Source organism: Diadema antillarum, unplaced genomic scaffold (genome assembly GCF_040938485.1).
Source record: "Diadema antillarum isolate AM-2024a unplaced genomic scaffold, OU_Dant_1.0 seq00000809_RagTag, whole genome shotgun sequence".
In the NCBI taxonomy this organism is placed as follows: Eukaryota; Metazoa; Echinodermata; class Echinoidea; order Diadematoida; family Diadematidae; genus Diadema; species Diadema antillarum.
This window is the reverse complement of record NW_027271689.1, coordinates 892,423-916,865: the sequence shown is the minus strand read 5'-3', so window position 1 is coordinate 916,865 and position 24,443 is coordinate 892,423. Positions and strand designations below refer to the sequence as shown.

The following is a 24,443-nucleotide window of genomic DNA, read 5'->3' as shown; positions in this document are numbered from 1 at the left end:
TATAAATAGAGAAAATTTCAATTATTGCCCATCTTAGTAAAAAATTTACATTGTGGTAATCTTTGAAATATTGAAAGAGCCTGTGGTACATCTTTCTTTTCAGACATATCCCACCCAGTTACTGGAGTAGTAACGAAATCGGTAGGAATATCCCTCTAAATCAAGCCCAATTCGATGATTTTAACTAAACCATTATACACAGTTCAAGTTAATACATTAAAGGATGGACCATGTCTGGGATTTATTTGACAGAATTTGCTTAGATACTAAAACCTCTTCCAGAAATTAGGCGATCTTCCTAATATGCACCCACACACCGACTCACATTATTAGTTCAGTAAATTACACGATATCACTAACGTTAGGCCTCCCCAATTGCCTACATAGGTAACGGTATGGTTGGGTGTCCAACACATCGACACCCTAATGTTTTTCATATCCATAAATGCTTAAAATATGTCATAATATGCCTGAAATTTTACTCACATATAAAGAAAATGCTCTTAATTCACAAGCGCTCAATAAAAATGTGATTTACGGTACACGCTCCAAGATAACTGCTTCGAACGCGTGGGTTATTTTGACGCACCCAGCTCCCCCAGCAGTTTTTTAGGCCCTAAAACAGGCCTAACCAGTTGCGCTGGAATCAAAAGCATGAGAAAGATTAAAGTGCAACATACAGTGCACTTTCATTATAACAAACATGGTTATAACAAAATTCCAATTACAACGAAGTAACAATTCAGGCTGCAACATCATCTGCTCTTTGTTTTTTATTGTTTATTTGTTCGGTTATTATAAAATTTTGATGTAGGGCCTAACAAAAGAAAACTGGCACTGAAATGGCAGTCCCCAGGACTTCATTGTAGCGGGAGTCCACTGTATGGTTGGACCTACTAGGTCTAGAGTAAAGTATCCCGTTTGCGGCAGTTTAAGCATTGTTAAGGGTTTTTCCAACTTGTAAACAAATCAGGCAAATTATTTTCAACCATTTCATAATCCCGTTTGCGGCAGTTTAAGCATTGTTAAGGGTTTTTCCAACTTGTAAACAAATCAGGCAAATTATTTTCAACCATTTCATATATCATAGACAAGATTATTCATTAACGCAATTGTTTTCATGAAAGAAATTTACCATTGACCAACGCAGTTTTCATGATTTACCAGGGCAAAACCCGGCACAATTTTCGCCGATAAGGGCGATATGCGACGTAGTATTTCTGCTTGCGGCACGATGTACAATCCCTATGCAATACGCGCGTGCTCCGCGATCTTTAGCTGAACGCCTTCACATGTCTCGCGAACATTGCGTAAGCGCCAATTCCCATTGCAAAAGCATGTGAAAATAGCGTGCGCACATGCATTGGCCGCAAACAAGATCGCAATTCTGGCGGTGTTGTTGATGTCTTTCTCGTGTTTTTCTCATTTTTTTCCGATGGTAACATCCACTTTCCGAAAAATATGGCGGCCCACATCGGCTCGCGAAAATTCTATTTTATGTGAGGATATGTTTTCAAAACCCACGAACATCGAGAAAACGACAAAAAATCCAGTTTCTTGGACCATTGTTTCTTAACTGTTATGTTAAGAAGTACAGAAAATTTCATTTTGGATGCGATATGTTGTCATTTAGGTGAGAAAATTTCACTTTCGTCAGAGATCGTGCCCATTTTATCGGTTGGTTTTTGTTGATTGCTAGTGTGTTAGTATATGTGTAGTGTGCATGTAACAGTGCAATGCTGTGTTTAGCTGTATATTACCGTGTATGTTGTACCTGCCGCGAACGGCTGCACGGCCGCTTACTGACGCAGTTACTCTAGTATGGTTGGGTGTTCATAATACCGGACACCTAACGTTTTTCTATCAATAGAAACGTGAAAAATCTCACAATTTGACTGAAATTTTACTCACGTGTGGAGAAAATACTCCGGATTCACAAGCGCGCACTGAAAATGCGATCTGAGGTACGCGCTCTTAGATGGCGGCTTCGAACGCGTGGGGTGTCATTTTTTCCGCACTCAGTTGCCCTGCTCATTTCAACCGACCACCCTGACAATGCGTATAAAGGGCACTTAAATGCGTTTTTTCGACAGGCCGCTGTTTTTTTCTAGCCGTCATTTTTTCCCCAATAATATTTGAATATATTTTGAATCCTTCGATATTACTTTTGAAGGACTGTTTGATGAATTTGACTTGATTTTCATTAGGAAACTTTTCATCGTAATTGAAATAAATTAGATGAGTCGGTTTGTTGTTTCACATTCATTTCTCGTTTCTGCATCAACTCGTACGGTCGTAGCGGGCGACAAAATGTTTATGTCATGTATATGTGTAACGTGTGTGCACGATCGTACAAGCGGCGGTGACAATTTTGCGGTCAAAATCGTCAAATTTATTACGGAAGGATACTCTACATCTAACAACGAGTCAGCAAAAGTAGGCCTAGTTATATGTAGTTACACGATAAACCTTACTCGATTTTGCTAAATTTCGGTAATTTAGAGGGAATACTTAGTTATTTTCGCCACATTTTACTCGGTAGCGTAGCCCAGTGAAGAATCGAACACCGTTGCGCGTAGTCCCATGCGTACATTTTCTTTCTGTACGCGCAATGCCATTATAATGCGCGGCCGGTCGTTATGGACCCGGTCGGTAGGTTGGACACCTACCATACTACAACTCATCGACCGCCTAATGTTTATTTGCTCGATAAGATTATTTAACACTGAAATTCACTTAAAAAACTTGACCTACGTGATTGAGAAAATCCAGCTCTATCAAATGCCGTTGTTCCCTTTTCGATTCGAAGTTTCAGTGCAAAAATATCGCCGACGAACTTCCGTGGCCTCGTTTCAGCTCCCCACAGTAACGCTCGTTATTAGGATTGACCGCTGTTTTTGCATTGACAATGCACGCAAACCGAGTTGTATTGAACACCGTGTTGTACGAAGCTTTTTAGAAACTTCCATAGACATTACATTACAATTCGGTGAAAGTATTTATTCGAAATTTTGTCCTTGATTAAAACCATTAATAAACAGTGAATTTTCGCGTTTTCCCACACCATCCTCATCAACAGTCAAAGCCAATCCATTTTTATGTGCTTTGCGCGCAGAGAAGTGCGTACTAAGTGTTCAGTGCGCCAATTAATACGCGGTCGGTTTAAAAGAAGGTGGTCGATATGTAGTAGGGCTATCATACCAGGATAATCAAATAGGCATGTACAGTCTACAGAAAAGTTCATTATATGAACTGAACATTTTTACTCCAAAATTTTCTTTATTCTTTGTTACCCTACAGCCACAAAATGGTGCAGAGGCTCACCTTCCGACGTAGGCACACATATGCCACCAAGTCCAACAAAATCAAAGTGTAAGTAAAGCAAGAATTAATTTAACATTGTTGGAGTGTTGGCAGTTGTGTGGTTTGAATGCAAAGCCAAAGGAGGCTGGAGTTATAGTGTTGACTGGTAGTTTTATGCTGCACATGTGTGAACAATATAGAGTTTCTAAGTGATGTACATGAAGCATGCATGATAATTGGTTAATACATTGTAATGTGTAATCAACAGTTCTGGCAAATATATTGTACATAAACTTCATTGGTTATAAATAATACTTTAAAGGGACTGTACAGTACTGGTTGAGGTGGGGATTCATGTTTTGAACATTCCTAGGTGAGATAATGAAAAGCCTCTTATGAGATATGAAAGAGCATGTAATTTTAAGAAGGATTCAACATTTATTTGATGAAAATTGGTTTTCAAATGTCTGAGATATCCCAAAAAGTGCTAATGATAAAAGGCGACATGCCACAACTTTATTAGGAACTCGTTGTTTCACCTTGTTTTTGGATATCTCAGCCATTTCAAAACCGACTTTCATCGAATAAACTTTTGATACCCCTTAGAACTGCATGCTCTTTGACATCTCATAGAGTGGTTTCTGAATATCTCGCCAAACGTTGAAAGCTAAATCCTCACCTCGACCAGAACTGTACACACCCTTTAAAAGTTGTTCCTCTTCAGTGTGTATAATTTGCCTTACATTGTGAATTTAAGCCATTTTTCATCCTTAGTGTACATTAAATGAGATTTTACCATCAACATTTGTCCATGAATTATAACTATTCCTGTCTCATTCTCTTATTCTCCTATCACAGGGTAAAGACACCTGGTAAGTGAAGCTTTGCATTGTGGATTTCTTTGCCATTTACCCCATAATCAGTGAATGTAGAGTAAAAATACACTCACTACCCTTAAACTTCACAGAATAAAGTGGATACCTTTGCCCAACCACAAGACAGTACTTGATACCATCCCACTGTACGTTAGCATTATGTTATGAGTAGTGCATATGACAAGATATACAGAATGTTTGAGCCATGAACACTTTGTTTTTATTATCATTTATCACTAGTAGTAGTAGTAATAATAATAATAGTGGAAGTAGTAGTAGTAGTATTTGTGGCAGTATTGTGTTATTAGACTTCATATTACTCCATCTTCATGATATGATTTCGTATTATATTTTTTTTTTCTTATAAGAAAAGTTGGGTTAAAGGACAAGTTCACCTTCATAGACATGTGGATTGAGTGAATGCAGCAATATTAGTAGAACACATCAGTGAGAGTTTGAGGAAAATCGGGCAATCCTTTCAAAAGTTTATTTTTGAAATTTCTGCTCGGTCAAGGCTGGATGAGAAGACTACTATAGCTTGTGATGTCACATGTTTACAACGATATAAAGAAAGAATAAAGAAAATTCAACATATTTTCACTCTTCTCGCATAACAAAAGAACACTTGACTTCTCTCTTTCAGAAGGCAGGGAGAATAATATTACCCTTATCATATGTCAGTAACAAGTCAAAGAAATGTGCACTTTATTCAAAGAGTGAAGTTTTGTGAAATTCTCTTTTTATTTTCTTTATATCGTTGTACGCATAATTATGACCTCATACACTGTAGTAGTCTTCTCATCCAGCAGTGACTGCGCGGATACTTTAAAAATTCATAACTTTTGAATGGATTGTCCGATTTTCCCCAAACTTTCACTGATGTGTTTTACTAATATTGTTGCATTCACTCAATCCACATGTATATGAAGGTGGACTTGTCTTTTAAGGTGAACATTTATAGTGATTGTGAATTTGTGAGACATTTAATTACTCAAGAAGAACATTTATAGTCGGCCTTGCCTAATTCAACCTCACACAGGTCAATAAATTGGCTGGGTTGAAGAAAAATTTTACCGTAGAAGGATATGAACATATGTTAATTTATTGTGTAATTAAAGATTCATGATAGGTCTTTGGATTTGACTTGGGTAGGGTTGACTGTATTAGACAGTAAATAATGCTCCAATGCCCGTAGGATATAAGATCCGAATATCCATCACATTGAATGCATGCTACACCCATGTGATCATAAGCAAAGGGTTCAGTATACGTTTCCTACAGTACTTTGAGATTAATCAGCTTATACCATTTGGAAACTGCCTCCTGTACTAATTGATTTCATCATCTTATTTTAGTCATATCTTCCAAATTAAACCAAAAGCAGTACTTGTTGAATTTCAGACTTCTGGACTAACACTGAATCAAAAAGCTGGTGTATTATTATTATAGCTGGTGTAGATATCCATATTGTGTACAATCAATGATTATCTTAGGTGTTCCAAGGTTAACTACAGATTTCAAACCTGAACATTTAATCATATAGGTGGGCGCCTGGTGTACCACTACCTCAAGAAGAAGCCTTCACCAGCCAGATGCGGTGACACAGGAGTGAAGCTCAAGGGGGTAAGATTTGTTGGCAGGAAAAATGTTCTCATTGTAGTGTAAAACTGATGAATTTAGGGGGGGGCATTTCTTGAAGCATCTTGTCCTACAAATTTGCCAGACAAATTTGCTCTCAGCCAATGAGATGCAAGGATTTCAGTAGCATTAGATTTCAGTAACAGTTGGTCAGAAAAAATACCTGACAAAGTGCTTCATGGAATGCCCCCTAGTTTACTCAGATGCGACCTACAGGTCTGAGGACTAACGTTTCAAAGTCGGGATGAAATGATGTAGCATGTCTCATTTGATTTACAGTCATCATGTTTCTCTGTGGCCAAAGGGAAGATGATGAAGGTAGTTTCTCTGTGTCCAAAGGGAAGATGATAAAGGTAGTTTCTCTGTGAAGAAGGTGCTCTTATAATTATGTACTACAGAAAGACAAAAGTAGGGCATGGGATTTGGAGGGAGTTGATTAATTTGGTTTGGATTTGGAGGCATTGTGCAAAAGATTGTACTACATGTATATGTATTACTGAATCCCAGAGCAAAATATTGCTCTCAAAATTTCTAGCACATACTGTAGCAAGCAAACCTGCTGGAGTGTTGGAGTGTGTATGTATTCAGGGCAGCAGTAGTTGGTTTAGGATTGCTTTTTGCCGTAATCATGTCGGGTGGCAAAATAGGGCTGAAAGTCTGTTGTTTGTCCATTTGTGATTGGTATGATGAATGGATGATGTTTTGATGTTTTAAATGTTTCCTCTAGGCATTAGGCAGTTTATAAGGGGTAGGTGCTTAAAGTTCATGTAAGAGACATGTTTTCGCGCTTGAGATTGTTTAGAAGAGAATAGGCCGGACCTCCTTTCACATTTTTATGAATTTGCATACACTTGTAGATAAAGATGTGTGACAATGCTATTCCATGACCTTATGATTTCAGTCAAGTGATATTATTGCATCTTTCTTGTTCACTAGGTTCAAGCTGCCCGCCCCAAGAAGCTTATGGCTCTCTCCAAGCCAAAGAAGAAGGTCTCGCGAGCCTATGGTGGATGTCTCTGTGCAAAGGCAGTCAAGCAGAGGTATTGTCAGACCCCAACATTATCTTCCTGAGTATTATGAAGAAGTTTTGGTTTGTTTTTTTTTGTCGAGCCCACCGGAGGTGTGGGGAGATTAAGGGATCGCCTGCGGCGTCTGTCCGTCCGTCGTCCGTCCGTAACGCTACGAAAACTTGAATAACTCTCTACTGAGGATTTCAATTTCAATCAAACTTGGAGGGAAGAGTGGTAATGCAAAGTTACACATTTTACCAAACATGAAGGGCGCCTCAAGGTCAAAGGTTACAGGCAGAGGTCAATGAACTTTAGGGCCCAATGTTAATTTTTTAGGGCGCGTTTCGTTTATGGCTCGTAACTTTTGATGTATCTGTCTGTTTGTGACCAAACTTAGATGGTAGATGTCCCTTGGGAATTTGAAGGTTACCACAAGGTCAAAGGTCACAGACAGGGGTCAACGAACTTTTAGGGCCCAATGTTAAGTTTTTATGGCGCGTTTTGATTATGGCTCATAACTTTTGCTCCCTTTGTCTGTTTGTGACCAAACTTGGATGGTAGATGTCCCTTGAGGAGGTGAAGGTCATCACAAGGTCAAAGGCTACATACAGGGGTCAACAAACTTTTAGGGTCCAATGTTAAATTTTTATGGCGCGTTTTGATTGTGGCTCATAACTTTTGATCCCTGTGTTCGTTTAAGACCAAACTTGGATGGTAAATGTCCTTTGGGGAGGTGAAGGTCATCACAAGGTCAAAGGTCACAGAAAGGGGTCAACAAATTTATAGGGCCCATTAAGTTTTTATGGCGCGTTTCGATTATGGGTCATAACTTTTGATCGCTTTGTCCGTTTGTGACCAAACTTGAAAAGTAAATGTCCCTTGGGGAGTTGAAGGTCACCACAAGGTCAAAGGTCATAGGTGGGTCAAGAACTTCTGGGAGTTAGAAAAATATTAATTTATTGTACGCGAATTGGCGAGACACAATTTGGCACTTGCCTTGTTTTTTCATACCATCCAGGGTACTTCCTTTACCGTGTACACTTTTATCTCTTGGTGTTTAGATGTGGTGTATTATTCAAGTCCTCTTCTCTTTACATTATGTTGATTCTAATCCCTAAGTCAAATTTTCTCTAAGAGGAAGCTATTTCTTTGGTCCAAATAGATTTGACTTATGCAAGATTGACTGTATGTCATCATGCCATCTCTCCTGTTTATGAACAATGCAGTATATCCTTCAGAGAGGAGATGGATGGCCGACTCGTCTCAGACGAGTCACAATGCATGTTGGGAGGAGGGTTGTTTATACAGTAGTGTGTTTCAAAATACCCTGATTTCCATATTGAGTGATAACTAATTTCCCTCATGCAATCACTGCTTTCACACTGTGCCCTTTCTTTTTCTTCTACCTGTGTGTAGGATTGTCCGTGCCTTCCTGATCGAGGAACAGAAGATCGTCCACAAAGTTCTCAAGGCTACACAACAGGGAAAGAAGAAGTAGGCTGGGCTGTGGCATTGAGATGGGAACACTGAGGGTTGTTAGTCTGTACAAATAAATTACGCCATTGGCAAAACAAAAACAAGAAGGGAATAGTCTTTTTTTGTTGTTGTTGTCTCTAATGCACATGAAATGTGTAGTGGTCATTTTGCCGGTTTGATTTTGTCATGGATGCTGTGAACATGATTTTGTTTTGTTATGTTTTGTTTTCACTTGCAGTGTACTGTGTACACTATGTGTTCCAAAGTGTACATGTATGTATTTAGTTTTGCAAATTTTATGAATCTGCAGATATCAGTAGAATTCACATCCCCTGAAATGAGGTATTGCTGTCCTTGTGCTTTGTCTTCATAGGGTAAAACTGCAAACTTCATCGTTGTAAAGGGTGAGTCGTTATTTCTCAGTCTGTCGTGAATCTCGATCTGAATTCAAGCTGTTGTTAGATTGCCCTACTAATCTTGATCCAGGAAATGCAGTGCTCATTTCCATGGAATACTATGGTGTATGCAGTATGTAACTTCTCAAGAAGAAAAGAGGTGTTACATTGCATCACCGACAATAGGCTTGATAAATGAGTTGAAATACCAGCCCTTTTGCTCTCGGTGTCACAGTCGTGCACAGAATTTTGCTAATTTCATGCTGTCAAGCCATATGCCTGCACATTACACAAGATAGAAATAAGAAATACAATATCCAAGTTGTCTACTTTTCAGCTTTTTCTTGTGTGTATACTGCCAGAAATAACACTTTTATAGTTGATAATAATATTGAAGATATCCTATACATGTAGGAGATACAGTACCTTGTTTCAAAGCTGATATGCAACAGTGTGGAATACAACAGAGAACACAATACATACAGTAAAGGAGGAAGGGTGGGGAATGGTATGTATCTGTTACATGTACATGTATTCAAAGAGTTGGACCTACAAATGTATATTTTGCAGAAAGTGAGTGCAAATGTGTGAGTGTTTGTGATATTACAGATAATGATCAAGCAGTTGAGCTAATACATTTGTACATGAATTAAGCCCAAAGTTTCATGTGGAACAGGGCAAATATTAAGTTACTTGCTTCTTGCTGAATTGGTCTGTGTTCCATCAGTCACCACTGAGCAACATAGCACCGGCAGTTCTCATTCATTTGTGCATGATACAATGTGTGTACTGTGTCTATACAAAGGGTTCTGTAGTGTGTGTGTATGTATGTATGTATGTATGGTTGACGAGCAAAATATGCATTTTGGAGATTCCATCTTATGTTTCGCTTTATTTAGTCAGGCACTGTGTGGGTAAAAATGACATTGTGGGAGTATTTTTTCTATGGGAGAAAACGACGGGGTACTCCCACAAGTACAGTGAACTCCCGTTATAACGAAGTCTTCGGGACCAGCAGTTTTCTTTCATTATATCCAAATTTCGTTATAATATAACCTTACAAATAAACAGTAAAGATACATAGAGCCGCAATATAGCGGCCTGAATTTTTATTTTGTTGTAACTGGAATTTTGTTAAAACCGTGTTCGTTATAACAGGAGTGCACTGTACTTAAAGTACTTACTTATTGCTAGTTTGTGCATGTTGTGTGTATTTACTTGTATGTGTACCCAGGTGTGTTCAAAATAACTGAGCCAATCATGGAAACAGAACAAAGCTGGTCCATCCCTTCTATGGTGTACAGGACGGAAATGATGCACAGAATATGGTGATCTGCTTGGTAAAGTAATACACTGTACATGTAGTAGATGTCATACACCTCTTGAAAGGTTTACAAAGAGAACATATTTATTGGGTCAAGTGAATGAAACTTTAATAAGTTGCAACAAAGAACTTTGAAATGAATACATGTACTGCCTTTGCTGGATACACATAGTGATTAGATCAACAGAGAACAAAAGCATTAAAATTGTTTTTAAAAAGACATCACTCGGTAGATGAAATATTAAGTTTTGAATGTCACACGTTACCATTTTGTGTACTGCTTGAAAGTACCATTCCCCGTACAATGTAATATTTCAACACAGGGTGGCAATGTTCTCATCTACAACATACTGTCTGTGGTCTCATTTATTATTTTGTGGATGTCTGTAGGGGGTTAAACCACTGGGTTAAACACTAAGGGCGCCCTCTAGTCTAGGGAGTCTGATATTGTAGGAGCTTGCTCATGTATTTTGTAGACGTTTGCAAGGCTGCGCATGTTTCACAAATTACCTGAAATGACTGAGATAAACATGGTGTTTTATAAAAATTATGAAATATCACAAAATTAAGTCTTAATACCAGATTTACTATAATCATTTAATATAAGATCAGTTTGTTTTAAAATGTTTTATGATTATCATGTGAACATGAGTGTCTTGTTCGCGAGCTATAACATACTCCACTCTCCACCTGACCAAACTATTTTAGGCACAATTTCAAACTTAACATTTGAGGGATTCGTTCTTTTGTTCTGTACATTGCACGCCAATGTAATCGGGCATATTTTCTTGACATAGTTTTAGAATTTTTTCGTATTTTCTGCGTCATTCAACGGTTGAAAGAAAATCGGCCTTTTGCCTCGTTCCCTCATTAGTGTGTCTATTTACTTATTTCTTGTCCTGCAAAATCAGGATTTAAACAAAATGAATGATAAAAGAACGCACGGGAGATCATAAACAGACGAGGCGAAATTCTTATTGTTGAGTGAAGTATTTATTGAAGTATGATATACAAGATTATTTTCAATCTTTCAAAACTATAATATACTAATGAAATGAAATGCTGCAATAGGATATCAAGCCTGCCATCTGTGAAAAGAAAAAAGTAGCATATATGTATAGTGAAAGAGAAGAACAGAGAAAACACTTGGGCCAAAGAAATCTATATAATAAATATGATTGTACGGAGTTACAGTCTTTTCACGTCATTCATGTAATAATTAGGCAAATACAAATGTACCTTATCTATACCATTAAAATTACCAGGAGAATGACTTCAAAAAGACAACAACGAAATAGATGGTGCAATGACTAGTATATAGCTTGAATGTTTACGCTCTTCGGTTTTTTTCAAGACAAGGTGTATATCATTACGGTATACACACATCTTCTCCATTTTACCTGCGTATCAATGGGTAATAGATTATGATGAACAGCATAGACAGTGGGAGGGGGGGGGACCGAAATGTATTTGAAAAAGTTATCTCACCAGGCTGTCGATTACTGCTTGTTTTGTAAGATCCAAGAAACCCAGTTATGCCTTGTATGTTACAAATAATCGGGCATTTTCTGCCTTTATTTAAATCGTTTATACTAGTATCACTTTTAGCATAGTAAAGCTCTATCTCTTGTGGAGCTTGGTGTTTTGGTTTTTTTGTTTGTTTTTGTTTGTTTTTGTTTTTTTGCTATTGTTCTGCCAAAATGACAGACACACCACACTTCCCATGGATCATTTAGTGACAACAACATCTTACGACATATTCCTGTCCGACAGCGGAAAATGGGTTGAAACGGGCAAGATACTCAGCATCCTTCTTCAAATTTTTAAGAAAGGGTGCAGCTAGCATCACGAGTGACTAATCGGGATAAGCATTCACCAAAGCATATAAACGTCAAAAAGGTAAATGAAATGCTGAGGTTTGGATCAAATACGAATTTAGTTGATTCAATTAAATTTTGAGTTATTTTATGATTGTGTTCCATTTAGGAAGCGATGTATAGCAAGCAACCGCGGGACCGCAGCTCCCTTTCAAAGGACCTGGCAATAAGTACCTTGCCTTGGGGCGTATTACTTACGTAACTGCTACTGCCAAGAGACTTGCACAAAGTCTTATCTGTAAAGTCACCACACACCTCATCAAAAAGGTTACTTCTTTAGTCTAGCGAAAGAAAAAGGAGACTCCCCTCCAAAGGCTACTGATACAGTAATAATGTTACTATAGAACATTACATCGAACAAATGTCGAAATGTCACAAAATTCACTGCAAATCACGCTTAATGTACACGACTTAGGATTGATATCGAGTGCCATAGTCGAATTCTTTGTGAAACAATTAATGCGCATGGTGAAACAATTAATGCGTGAAACAATTAATTCGATGTTGATGCAAATAATCAAACACTGCACTAACATATAACAAACACCTAATGTAGGCCTACTTACAAAATCTTAAAGTAATCTTGCAAATAAACAGAAAAGTAACAAAAAACTCTAATTAAAAGAGACAATCCGTGCCCCCATCACGCAGAAAATCATGTACAGTAGCTCTCAAATTGGTATATACACATCAAGATGTGAAATGGTACCCCTACGTTCCGGTCATATCAGTGCGGTAATATCAACTCTTGATATGCTGTTGATAAAACGCCATTGCTGAAATTAAAAACACATTATACAAAGGAGCTTAAAAGAATAACGTTCAATATACCAGTGGCTGTTAGGTTTGAGGATATAACGACTGTATAGCGATTTTAAAACTATAGGATTGTTAAGTATAGGCGAAGCGCCATAAAACAATGTGATATAAGCTGTTGGACCGCGTTATACCACTTATTGTAAAAGTGAGATACAGAACTGTGTACATATCTATGACACTCATACCACACATAAAACATGCACACACATGGATATCCATAATATACATGTATATACAGCATGCACAGTAGCTAAAAAAGCCAAACAAACAAGCACGAACACATAGTTGCGATTAGCTTCCAAACAAGGCCAAATGCATACACACACTCGAATTATAAGCTAAATTCGATGAGTATAGTGCAGGTAAGTTGTACTGTTCTGAAAAGAAACCGTTATGATATAGGCTTTGAAAACTCGGCAAAAAGCTGAGTTTAGAGAAACTGGTGTTGTAATTGTAATACTAATTACCCATGTTAGGAAAGGCTAATTGATTTACGTCTTCATTTATAATAGTTAAACTGGATGGCAAAGTTATGCGCAGTAACGCTCGTTTTAATGTGAAGCAGGAATTAAAAACATACATTTTTATCGAAAATTCAGGAACTTTTATGAGTATATAGAATGCAGGAATTATTTTAAGTATATATATATATACATATGTTTATATATATGCATATATATATATGTATATGTATATATATATATATATATATATATATATACATATATATGCCGTATTCTTTCATCCATACACTTATAAATGTTACAAGAGTGTATGCAACGCGACTATTGATTGACTACCTCGCTTTTGATCCATGCCAGAACCGTAAATCTTAACTAAAAGACCCGTTATTTCATTAAATGTATTTCATGCGGTATATATATGACTCTAATATCAGTGGTGGGGTACAGAATACACTACTGTTTGAGGATAAATACAGGCCTACCTATACATGTACTTATAATATTAAAATGGTCGAGATATTGACGCATAATATAAATCAAAATGATTAAAAAAATACTCTCTGCAGTAGTGTTAGTATGCGAAATATGCAACAACACCTTACACAACGTTTCCATGCAATGAACAAAACAGACAATAATATTGTTCCAGGTTAGTGTTCGTGAACATGATTATGATACTAAGTTATCATAATCATATAACTTATATAACACTGACCAGGAACCCTAGATGTTGCGCGCACAGCGCCACAACTCTAAAACTACTTTAAAAATGATTATATACATTGGAAAGTAAAGTGTCGTATGTACAGCGAAATTCATTATAATCCGCTTCGTTAGTGAAAATCTTGCCTCCTATATGAAAACATAAGGAACGAGCATACCAACTCTTGATTGGAACGATGTATTTAAATCAGATTCAATTGATATACTATCGTTATAACTATAGGTACAACGTCAGTATTAAAGTAATTATTCTACACTGCATAAAGTGACGTTAGAGTTAATAACAGGTTTCGATTACTGATTACTTATATATATATTTTTCTTGTTTTGTTTACCTACACTCAACATTGACCAATAGCAACGCCAAAATACAAGTTTCCATAATAAGCGGTAGCTAGTGTTTATGTATGGAGTTATATCCCTATACGATGAAACTTTTTATCAGTTGAATCTACTAGTCATACATCTAACATAGCATTACTATGTCATGTATGTGTCGCGCACCACAGAAGTTTAATACAACAGTGCTAAAGAGATGTTATCCCCTTGCATTTTAGTTAAAAGAATGTTCATTTTTTACTTTCGGAGGCAAGGGAAAAAAAAAGATGATCAATCATTATGTTGACTGAAGCGACTATACCCTTAGCGAACACACATGGTGGCTTGAGCATGAAGTATAAACATCTACAGCTCTTATATTTGAATCATGATTTTTATTTTCACTGACAGTTCTTATGGTTAAGATGTGAATTAAACTGCCCATGAATAAGCAGGAACCTTCCAAGCTGAACGTTATGAATTCAAGAGAATGGATTACTGATATAATAATCCCTGTTATTGTTAGATGGCAAGGCATTCTCGCTTTATCGCACACGCATTTTCTCTCTTTCACATTTCGTTTGAAACATAGTTTATTTCGTAGGAAACAGCACGGTTTAAAAAAAAAAATCTTCTAAATGACGTTACATACATATCACAAATCAATGAAATTAGATCCTATAATATGATTTATTTATTGTATATAGATCATGAATACCGAAATATTGTAATAAGGATCAAATGTACCGTGCATTTACCGCTGTCATAAAACCGTATGTTTTAAGATAACATACTGCAGGAACTTCGAGGGTATCAGATGCGATAAAGTATCACGTATCTTTGTAAGAGGCGCGTAAATTCTTTCGTACACAAAGTCACTTTTTGCCAGCATTACCATTTTACCATCTGCCACCATATAAGTGTTAGCGAGAAAGAAAACAGCATAGAAGTGCCATAGAGGATCTCTATTTTCATGTCCCTTTATTCGTGGTGATGGGCGCGAAATCTCACGGCCCACATCGTCATCTTGCTGATCCTGATCACGTGGTATGTCTAAGTCTCGAGATTGGTCAATCCGCAGAAACAGCCCGTAAGAGGACAGTTTAAACGGACGGGGGATGTCGATCTGTTGAACATTCACTTCTAATATGCCTCCTCGTACAGTTGTTCCTACAGGAAATGTGGGAAATAAGCGCAGATACAGAATGTCAGAGTACATAATATATGCAGCATGATGCATTCACCAATTGCACTGTATTGTATTGTATTGTATTGTTTTGGAATGTATTGTATTGCTACTGCACTGGATTGCATTGTATTGTATTTTCCGTCATGAAGAGATATAAAAACAAAGATATTGCACATAAAAATAGACCTTCAACGCAGGGATAACCCTACTCAGAACTGTTTTCGTAGCAGAGCTGTTTAGAGGGATCCCTTTCATGAGAAATATCGACAAATAGTATAACAGTTACATAAGACAAAAATACAAACATTCAGAGCAATAAGACTGGAATATGATAATCATTCAGAGACGATTCAACGACGACGTGTATACTGCAGAGGAAGATAATGATATTTGCACTGATGGGTTGTTGTTAAATGTTTTGCCAGCAGAATAAGCGGGCGCATTTGCATTATAACTGGTGACTGGCACAAGATTAATGTTCATCCCTGGGTTGATGTGTTCGTTTCAAAGATGTCACATATTGACTGTCTTCCTATCTGTTTTTCTTTGATTCCGATCCGAAGGAAGACAAATTCACACACACATAGATGAAATATATACATAATACAGAGAGGGAGAGGGGGATACGTATGGTATATTAATTTGTATCATTAAATGAGAATACTGAGTATATCTCACAGCAAGCCAGTCGATGTCCTGGTAGTCATCGTGTGCTCTCCCATGGCCTGTGCGTCTCTTAGGATCCTGCTTCTGCATGGTATCAATGGTAAAATGAAAATAACTATTTATCTACTACGTATTTTTTTTATCAGAAACCTGGAGATGGTGAGATACAATGCACATTATGAGTTCATTGCAGCGCTATATACGATATAAGGTGATCTCCAGAAACATTCTTACTCTCCGCACCAGTCAATGACGAAACGTGAATGTCAAATGGACAACGAGTGAATATTTAATAGTGGATGTTTGGCAATCGCTTTCATAGACTAGATGTCTCCTTCATCATTGACAGCATAAAAGGGAAACATTTTCACACTGGAGTTTTCAAGGTTGTAGTAAAACTACATATTGATCAACACTGTAGGTGATTTAATGAAAATGGGCCTAGCACTCCGGCGTCAAGGGCAAAGCAGAAGCCATGAAATGAATTATAAGGATTGAATTCTTGTGTAGAGTTGTTTGTTTTATTTGTTTGTTTGTCTGTTTGTTTGCTTGTTTGTTGTTGTTGTGTGTTTTTTTTTTTGCAAATGATTGACAAATTGCCCTTCATTGACGTAAATGATTAGCGACTTTCAGTGTTTTAGTAGCAGTCATAACTAAAAGAAAAAAAAAACAACAGATGATGTGCATCAAACTGTAATTGGACTGGAACGAACGATATACTGATTACTAAGCCGACGTAATATCCTCTAAAGACCACCACGCATGCGACAGCCAGCCCTGGTTCTCATCCCTTTAAGCAGCGGGTATGTTGGCATATGTCTATGATTTTTGTTATTGTTGTTACTACTATAACATTGAATAATCGGTGCCTATTTACGTCGATGAAGACCAATGTAAATCAGATGTAAATGAGGATACAAAAAAAGTAAGAAGCGTTATTTTCACGTGAGATAATGCTATCGCGTGTAGCTGTAAGATGTAAAGCCGTTACGAGTGATGGCTTACCTCATCTCGCATTTCTTCTTCATCGATAAGGTCGTTGAAATCCAGTCTGTCGTGTCTGTAGCGACGCCGAGTGGCTGTCTGCAGTTGGTTCGCCTTCTCGTCTCTTTGCTGAAGGAAAAAAAAATAATCGACATTAAAAAAATTGGCCAACTAACTTTTTCGAAAGGAAATTATCTTATCTTGAAAAGATTTTTTTAAACAGATCTGGCAAACTGTGCGCTTAGAAACATCCGTATTAAGCGGCTAATAGATGTATTGTATTATTATGATTATTACTTTTATTATTAGTAGTAGTAGTAGTAGTAGTAGTATCATCATTATTATCATTATTATTATTATCGTCATCATAATCATCATAACTACCATTATTTTTACTATCAATCAGAAAGCAGTCTACCTCGAGAGGAAATTGTTGTATAGTGTGTTTGTGAATTGAAGGGGTCGGTGCAATATAGTGCTAACCCACACTTTTGTCAAAATTGAGTTACATGGCATTTTCATAATCCTTATCCTTCACTCTAAACTCCGTGAAATTTATATTTGAATTCAACCTATAACATGGTAAAAAAATGCATGCATTCTTGTTTTATTAATGTACAATGTATGGACTTTCCAAACATTCAACAGCGATTATCTCAAAATGACTATTGTGTGGGTTAGCACTGTATTGCACCGACCCCTTCAATTATAATCTGTTTCCTCCTTTTCCTTATCTACAGATTTGTAAATCATTAATACATCGATACTTCTGTTTCTGTGTATAGGTAATTATCAACTAATCTACTTATTCTTTGTATGTTTATATACATGGACTAACGTTATTCATCTTTGTGAGTAAATGTAACTACACCAGCACAGGCTTTAATATTTACGAGCATTCAAATTTATAAAGACAGCTGTATACATCATAAACAAATGAACAGAAGACATCAAAAGATGACACAGAAATAAGTCATATTTAAAAAAAAAAACAACGAAATTGATTTATAAACGGATCTCTATGGGAAAATATTAATTCAAACTGAGTGAAACCAATGCAATATTGAATGAACAGGTGATAAATAAATGTTGAGCATGATGCCATATACATCAGAAAGGAGTCATGAAACCCTTCTTGCGCAGATCATTTGAAGGGTTTCATCGTAAAATGGTTAAGAGCCATATTTAGTCATTAATAAGTCCATCATCATATAACAGAAAGTAAAACCTTTTGCTGTGGTGATTAATTACCCCTGTTGTTATGCATAGCGATAAATATTCTTGAAGTTATGATTAATATCCCATATTTTCAGATTATTTTCTTTGTTTAATTTCTTTTTTTTTTTGCCATACCATTCATCTGAGATGTGTAGTTGATTAGGAGATTCTCCCTGCCTGAACACATGAAATCATTCAAATAAATCTCTTAACATCTCTTCAATATTTTGCCCTTACAAGAGCAGAAGTATATAAAAAATCACTTACAGAGATATTTGTTGAGCAAGTCGTCAATCGCAAGAGTTACGAACTAGCTTTGTAAAATACAAAGATGCTGCCTTCGAGCAGCCACAATCCTTTGCAAGGATTATTGGTTATCAACCTTTATAGCTGATAAGAAAATATCTTTTACCTTCTGGACATCTTTGAGCTTGACCTTGGCTTTTTTGAGCTCCTCCCTCAGCGCGCCGACCTGGCCGACAGCCATCTCGCGGTCTCGTCGCTCCTGATTGAAGTCGTTTCTGAAGATTTCCATCTAGAGGAATTTATTTTGACAGAATAAAGAGGCGAGAGTTATTGTTTAATTGACACTTTCCCTGTACAGCCATATTTTTTTGACTGATCGCATTGCTCCTGAGATTCACAGAAAGTCAAGATTTTTGTAATTTGAATATACATATACATGTATATATATATATATATATATATATATATATATATATATATATATATTTACTGAAGTGAATGGTATGTGTTTATGACAGATGGACTGTAATCGAACGACTGCTGGTTTATTGAATCAGTTATATAGCTATTGACTGGTCGCCACTCATAATTCACATTGGCATATTTACTTGTATATTTATCCCTCCACGTATATAGTAGTTATTCATCCAACTGATTTTATCGCTCTGTCGTTTATGCTCATTTGCCATTGAATTCAAACTATGTGAGCTGAAATAACATGTGATGGGCGTATTGAGACCATCACTAGACAGCTTGCATGTTGTAATTACTGAAATATCTCTGCTGTGCATATCCAGGCTCTATTCTTAACCAAACAATGGTATCTCTGCCCCAATTCCAAAGTATAAAACATTGACCCACGTATAGTCACTGGGCCCATGCAATCAATGCTGGTCGGAAACGTGGGATTCCCCAGGCAATGGAAAGCCCAGTTAACCCATCCCATTATACGGGAACCTGGTGGCCTGTGTATTAAGTTTATGGGAATTTCAGAATTCAGTATGGAATGTTTACGTGGAGTAAACATCGATACAAGACAAACGACAATAAAGTCAACAAGCCTGGAGACAGAGTCTATTATTATGCGCAGTATAGGCTTACTCAAACAATTCTATAAAAGCGGGGAAAATGGGGATTTACTATATATATCTATTTTTAGATTTTAATCTTGAATAAATGATAAAAATGTATGTAGCGTTAAATAAGATAATTCCAAATATTCAGAGGTGAACAGTCCAAATCGAATGATAACCGGTTTCTCGTTATCTCTTATTCTTGTTTGTTAGGCGGAAAGCTCACCTGTTCTTTGCACAGTTGAACCTGTTCCTTGAGTTCAGTCTTGGTCAAACTCTTGGTGCCCCCATTGGGATTGGGGTTGACTGGTGATCGAGGGGGTGTGTTCCGCACCTCGGGCACCTCATCGTACTCGTTCTCGTAGAGATAACGCGATGCTGAGGACATCTGTTTTTTCTTGTCCCTTGGTCCCCTTGGCTCGATCGGGAATTCACGGACGACTATTAGCACATCTTCTTCAGAATCGGGTGATTTCTTAACCCATGCTGGAATGCGCTTCGCCTCTCGGGTTTTGACTTTTTCCTGGGTGGCTCCATCAGGCTTTTTGGCCTGTGTGGAAGACTTGGATCTCCCAGAAGTCCCAAGAACCTGGATAGAAGTAGTCAGTGGCAATTATTGAATGTAACCATTGACATTCCCCGTAGTACACATTAAAATGCATTGACGAGCTCTGAAATGCCATTGATCTTCTGTTGAAAAAGGAAATAACCTTGAATTAACTTTGATTAACTCGAAAAAACATTAATCAAAGTGAGTGAACTGTGCGCTGTATTCGATTGTCACTGGATTTGGGTGTGTGAAAGGATTTGTTTGTTTATTTGTTTATTCACCGTAAAATCACAAATAATGATAATATAATTTAGTTCAATGTATAAGATATCCATATTGGAATAAAAAGTTGAAGAGAACGGATTGCCCTGCTGATTAGATTAAATATCTCATAACGGAGAAAGGGGCAGATATGTATAAGCATCGTTATAAAAATCCCATAAACGAAGTATTCCGTTTTCTGTCATGACGGTGCCCTGTAAAGTATGTTCTTTGTTGTGTCAGGCGCTCATTGAAATGCATTACAGCAAGCTCTATAGGGTGAGAGCAACAGAAGTAGTAGAACGCAAAAATATTCACATTTTTTTTACCTCATTGAGACGCTTGATCTCAGCGTCTTTCTCCTTCGCCTCCACTGCCAAGTCCTTCAGTCGCGTTTTCATCTCTTCGTACTTCTGCAACATGCCATCCCGTTCTCTTCTGTACCGGGCCGCGTCGGTCTGTTTGCATGCGAGGAGAAATGTACCGAGGTCACACCTTTTGCAATCACGTCATTACAACGGACTGAGTTGACGTACAAAACTCAGAACATATCAACTCTGTCAATATGGCGAGGATGAAAACAGTGACAAGGCATACAGGAAAGATACTAACCAAACGGTGCTGACGACACGAGACGAGGCCTGGAGTTTCTAACGAGGACCAATGGATACTCTACTTTGCTGTACAAAGACAAGTGTTTATCTTTTTTAGACATATTTTGCGGCAGGTATTTACGGGTTAGTGAACATGAAGACGATTATAATTTGGCTTGATTGCTGTTCCTTTTCTTGTTTTTCTCCACAGCAAAATTATCGACATTCACGCAAAGGATACATAATACATGTATAATCTTTGAACAAAGTCGAAGAATTTTGGGAAGAAAATGTGATATAAAAAGGGAACACGTTCGTTATATACCTTGGCCTGGTCTTTGTCGGCGCCGGCATGGAGCAGAATGCGGTCGTATTCCTTGAACTTGTCATCCACTTTTCTCTCCAGTGCTTGACGCTTCTCGTCAGCTGCAGCAAGCTGGGCGTCCTTCTTCTTCAGCGCGATCTCATGACGGGTGGACTGCTGTGAGCAGTACTTCTCCCAAGACATATTCACCTGATGAAGCTATGATTTGAAATACATAGACGTTTCAGAGATAATTCGCAAAGGAGCCTTATTGCAAACAACCAAAATGTCTCGGTACACCTGTTTTTCACATTCTTGGTAACGGGATTGTACAATGTAATCAAAATAAGACACTTTAAGCCAACTCAAACAATCCAAAACGCAGTTATTGAAAAAAAAATGTGCATGCAATCAGGCAGCAAAGGAACAGGAAAATACTCGTAACTTTTTATCTTACACCCCACGTGTAAAATGTTTGAACACTGCAATCGAGCTCAAAGTTGAAAAGAGTTTCCAGTTAAAATGTCCTAAACAATCTTGTTTCGTTGATCCTTGAATGGTCTGATCATCAGCCGTTTGTCTATTCGTGTTTATATCATTTTATTCTCCATACACATGGATTGAAATCGCTCACTTTAATCGTGAATCCTCAGTGTGCCCCGCAAAGGTTTCTAGTATCATACCTCTTGGATCTGGTATCTCTGCTTCTTCAGCTTTCCCTTCAGAGCCGCCACGTCATCAGCAATCTCGGCTCCTTGGTTGAGCGTGGGACTTGGGATGGCTGGAGGATCGTCATCTTTTATTTTCTGTTGTGCCGGGGAGATTGTACAGTTTTCATTCTTCACTAGCTACTGCTGCTTCTGTATTGGAGGTCCTACAGATGGGATACAATCCCGCTCGAATGCGGTTGTTCTATCAGTAATAGCCTAATCATTTCTCCAAGGGCGATATTCAACTTTCTCCGTTTTGACATAAAGAAGAATCTCCCTATGCCTTACAACATGATTGAATATGTGCCACAATACAAAAATAGTAGGCTACCTATCATATTATAGTAAAAGCGCTCTTCAAAGTTTGTCGAATCTACCTGCAGACACAAGTACTCAAGTATATAGTGTTCAAGTAGATAATTGTGTCCTTCACGTAATACAATGTTGTTTGCGACCAAAGGGCAATCGTGTCGAGAAAGCAACGTGCATGCACTAAAATTGAAGGTGATGTTGTACAATGGTTCCTACAATACCGTTTGTTTCACGTCGTTATTGATCAGGACTGTCGTTCCGGTGGACACCATTTCCAATTTCTTTCTGTAAAGGGAGAACGTATGGACGATAAGGATTTCAGATCATAACCATCACAAAGAAATACATGAAATACATCTACAGGAAACACCTCCGATTTGGACCAAGCGATTCATTTTTTTTTTCTTGTTCTTTCACAAGTCATGTCAACTGCAGGATAATGCTGGATCCTTCTTCGACATTGGTTAAGGTAACTCAGTACAAAGATAAGAATCTCACATCTCAGGCACCTTTACATCAGTAACAGTAACAGCGCATAGAGAATCAACACGATATCACACACACCTAATTATGTACATTATGGCGCTGCTGTTCATGCAAGGATCGCGAGGCGTCCTCGGGAGTATAGCCAGGGAGGTGGGCTTTTCCAACCTCCCTGATATAGCCTAACACATCCATGCAAATACATCATAACGACACACACTCTGTCCAGGGATATGCCACCTTCCTGCTCTGTCTCGTCACACACACACACTAACCTTCGTCCGTTACTCTTACCTATCACGTCCGGCGAGAGAAAGGCGATGAACCTCTTTCTGAAGATTCCTGTTCTGAAGGAGCAGTTCTTTTTTCTTTTTCTGCATTAGATGAGTGAATCGTACTTTGACGTTTATTTCTGACATTGCCAAAATTCGTGATTCAGTATATTGTGAAGCTCATAGATCTACAACTCAGAATCTCCACCTGCATAACAAGATGAAACTGATTTAGAGCCAAACAAAGTTGGACTTATCTGTTCGGTTACACAGCTTCATATAAGTAAATAAGACATTCTAACCATTCAATGTCTTAAAATTTTATCATTATTTTTTTTTCTGTCTTCTTAGGCAACATATTCTGTTTTAATGTCATCCAAACAAAGCGAAAGTTCAGGATTTCTTACTCTCTAAACTGTGATATCTTCATGTTTGAACAACAGAATTTGTAGTCCCGCCTCTCTAATCATTGTAACTTCTCATTGACAGCGACAAATTTCTATCCGAATTCAAGAGTACCCTGCTCTGTGTGTATGTGTATGTATGTGTGTGTGTGTGTGTGTGTGTGTGTGTGTGCTTTATTTGCTTTGGATTAGTTTGGTTTTTCTGTAATTGACGAGGAGTGTTAATCAACGAGGAATATTTCCAAGTTACTCTTACGGGTATATAGCATGATTTGATAGGCAGGTTAAAGCTAAGTAATCCCCATTTTGGCAGTTGTGCCAATGGGCATTGTGGCGAGCAGTTCTGAAGCATATTATGTTGGCCAGTGAAAACACTTTCCGTTAAAGGATGCTGATGACGTGAACTTCGACTTTTCCTTTCCTCACAAATTACTCTTTCGTTAAATTACCACGGACAAACGCATTCGAAATGTTTCTATTTTCGGCATTCTGTCACGGAGGGTAAAAACATCGTTCTACATGCACCACTGCCTATACGATACGATGTTCGAACCCGCCTGTGACATTTTGTGGAACACGTGGTGTTGATCTTACCTGTGCGGCAGTCAATTCATCCTCAAAGTAAAGAACGTGAGGGAGTAAGACGTCCATGACTGCCATCAGATCGACAAAAGCCCCACTCCTTCCCTTGGACATGGCTTCCAACGCAGTTTCGACTCCGACAACGAGCTCAGATAGTTCCATGTTCTCGTATTGCTTAGCTAACTCTTCCTTTGCCATCTAGAAGAGAATTATTTTTGGGGCAAAATACTAATTTCTATCTGCAACATTTTTTAGAGACTTCACTGCTGTATCTTGCCGACAAGTTGAAAGACTTATGAAAAGCGTTAGTGTTATATGCACATGTCATATCGCTTCCATCAGTATAGGACCTTCAGCGATTTTTGTATTGATGA

General features: G+C 37.7%; 2 protein-coding genes across 3 annotated transcripts in view; one reads left to right on the top strand and one right to left on the bottom strand.

The window, feature by feature from the left end:
* Positions 1–97: 97 nt before the first annotated feature.
* Positions 98–8,403, top strand: LOC139739639 (uncharacterized). Its single transcript, XM_071650248.1, has 6 exons — positions 98–141; positions 3,301–3,372; positions 4,162–4,175; positions 5,722–5,801; positions 6,753–6,856; positions 8,243–8,403. The coding sequence occupies exons 2-6, from the start codon at positions 3,308–3,310 to the stop codon at positions 8,322–8,324; spliced, it is 345 nt and encodes a 114-aa protein (XP_071506349.1). The 5' UTR covers positions 98–141; positions 3,301–3,307; the 3' UTR covers positions 8,325–8,403.
* A 5,800-nt stretch (positions 8,404–14,203) lies between these two features.
* Positions 14,204–24,443, bottom strand: part of LOC139739627 (uncharacterized) — a 60,266-nt gene continuing 50,026 nt past the window's right edge. For both annotated transcript variants that reach the window (XM_071650237.1, XM_071650238.1), the window contains exons 3-13: positions 24,082–24,267; positions 23,106–23,185; positions 22,550–22,613; positions 21,990–22,112; positions 21,328–21,525; positions 20,739–20,867; positions 19,825–20,187; positions 18,692–18,814; positions 17,083–17,190; positions 16,090–16,161; positions 14,204–15,392 (exon numbers count right to left, since the gene is read on the bottom strand). In XM_071650237.1, coding sequence (XP_071506338.1) covers positions 15,366–15,392; positions 16,090–16,161; positions 17,083–17,190; positions 18,692–18,814; positions 19,825–20,187; positions 20,739–20,867; positions 21,328–21,525; positions 21,990–22,112; positions 22,550–22,613; positions 23,106–23,185; positions 24,082–24,267 — 1,473 coding nt within the window. In that variant the 3' untranslated portion in view covers positions 14,204–15,365. The remainder of the gene's footprint in view (positions 15,393–16,089; positions 16,162–17,082; positions 17,191–18,691; positions 18,815–19,824; positions 20,188–20,738; positions 20,868–21,327; positions 21,526–21,989; positions 22,113–22,549; positions 22,614–23,105; positions 23,186–24,081; positions 24,268–24,443) is intronic.

Excerpts from the sequence above, each read along its gene's own strand:
- LOC139739639 (XM_071650248.1), top strand. The coding sequence starts at position 3,308 with ATGGTGCAGAGGCTCACCTTCCGACGTAGGCACACATATGCCACCAAG. Across the intron at positions 5,802-6,752 it reads CAGGAGTGAAGCTCAAGGGG|GTTCAAGCTGCCCGCCCCAA; the intron begins GTAAGATTTGTT and ends CTTGTTCACTAG. Across the intron at positions 6,857-8,242 it reads GCAAAGGCAGTCAAGCAGAG|GATTGTCCGTGCCTTCCTGA; the intron begins GTATTGTCAGAC and ends ACCTGTGTGTAG.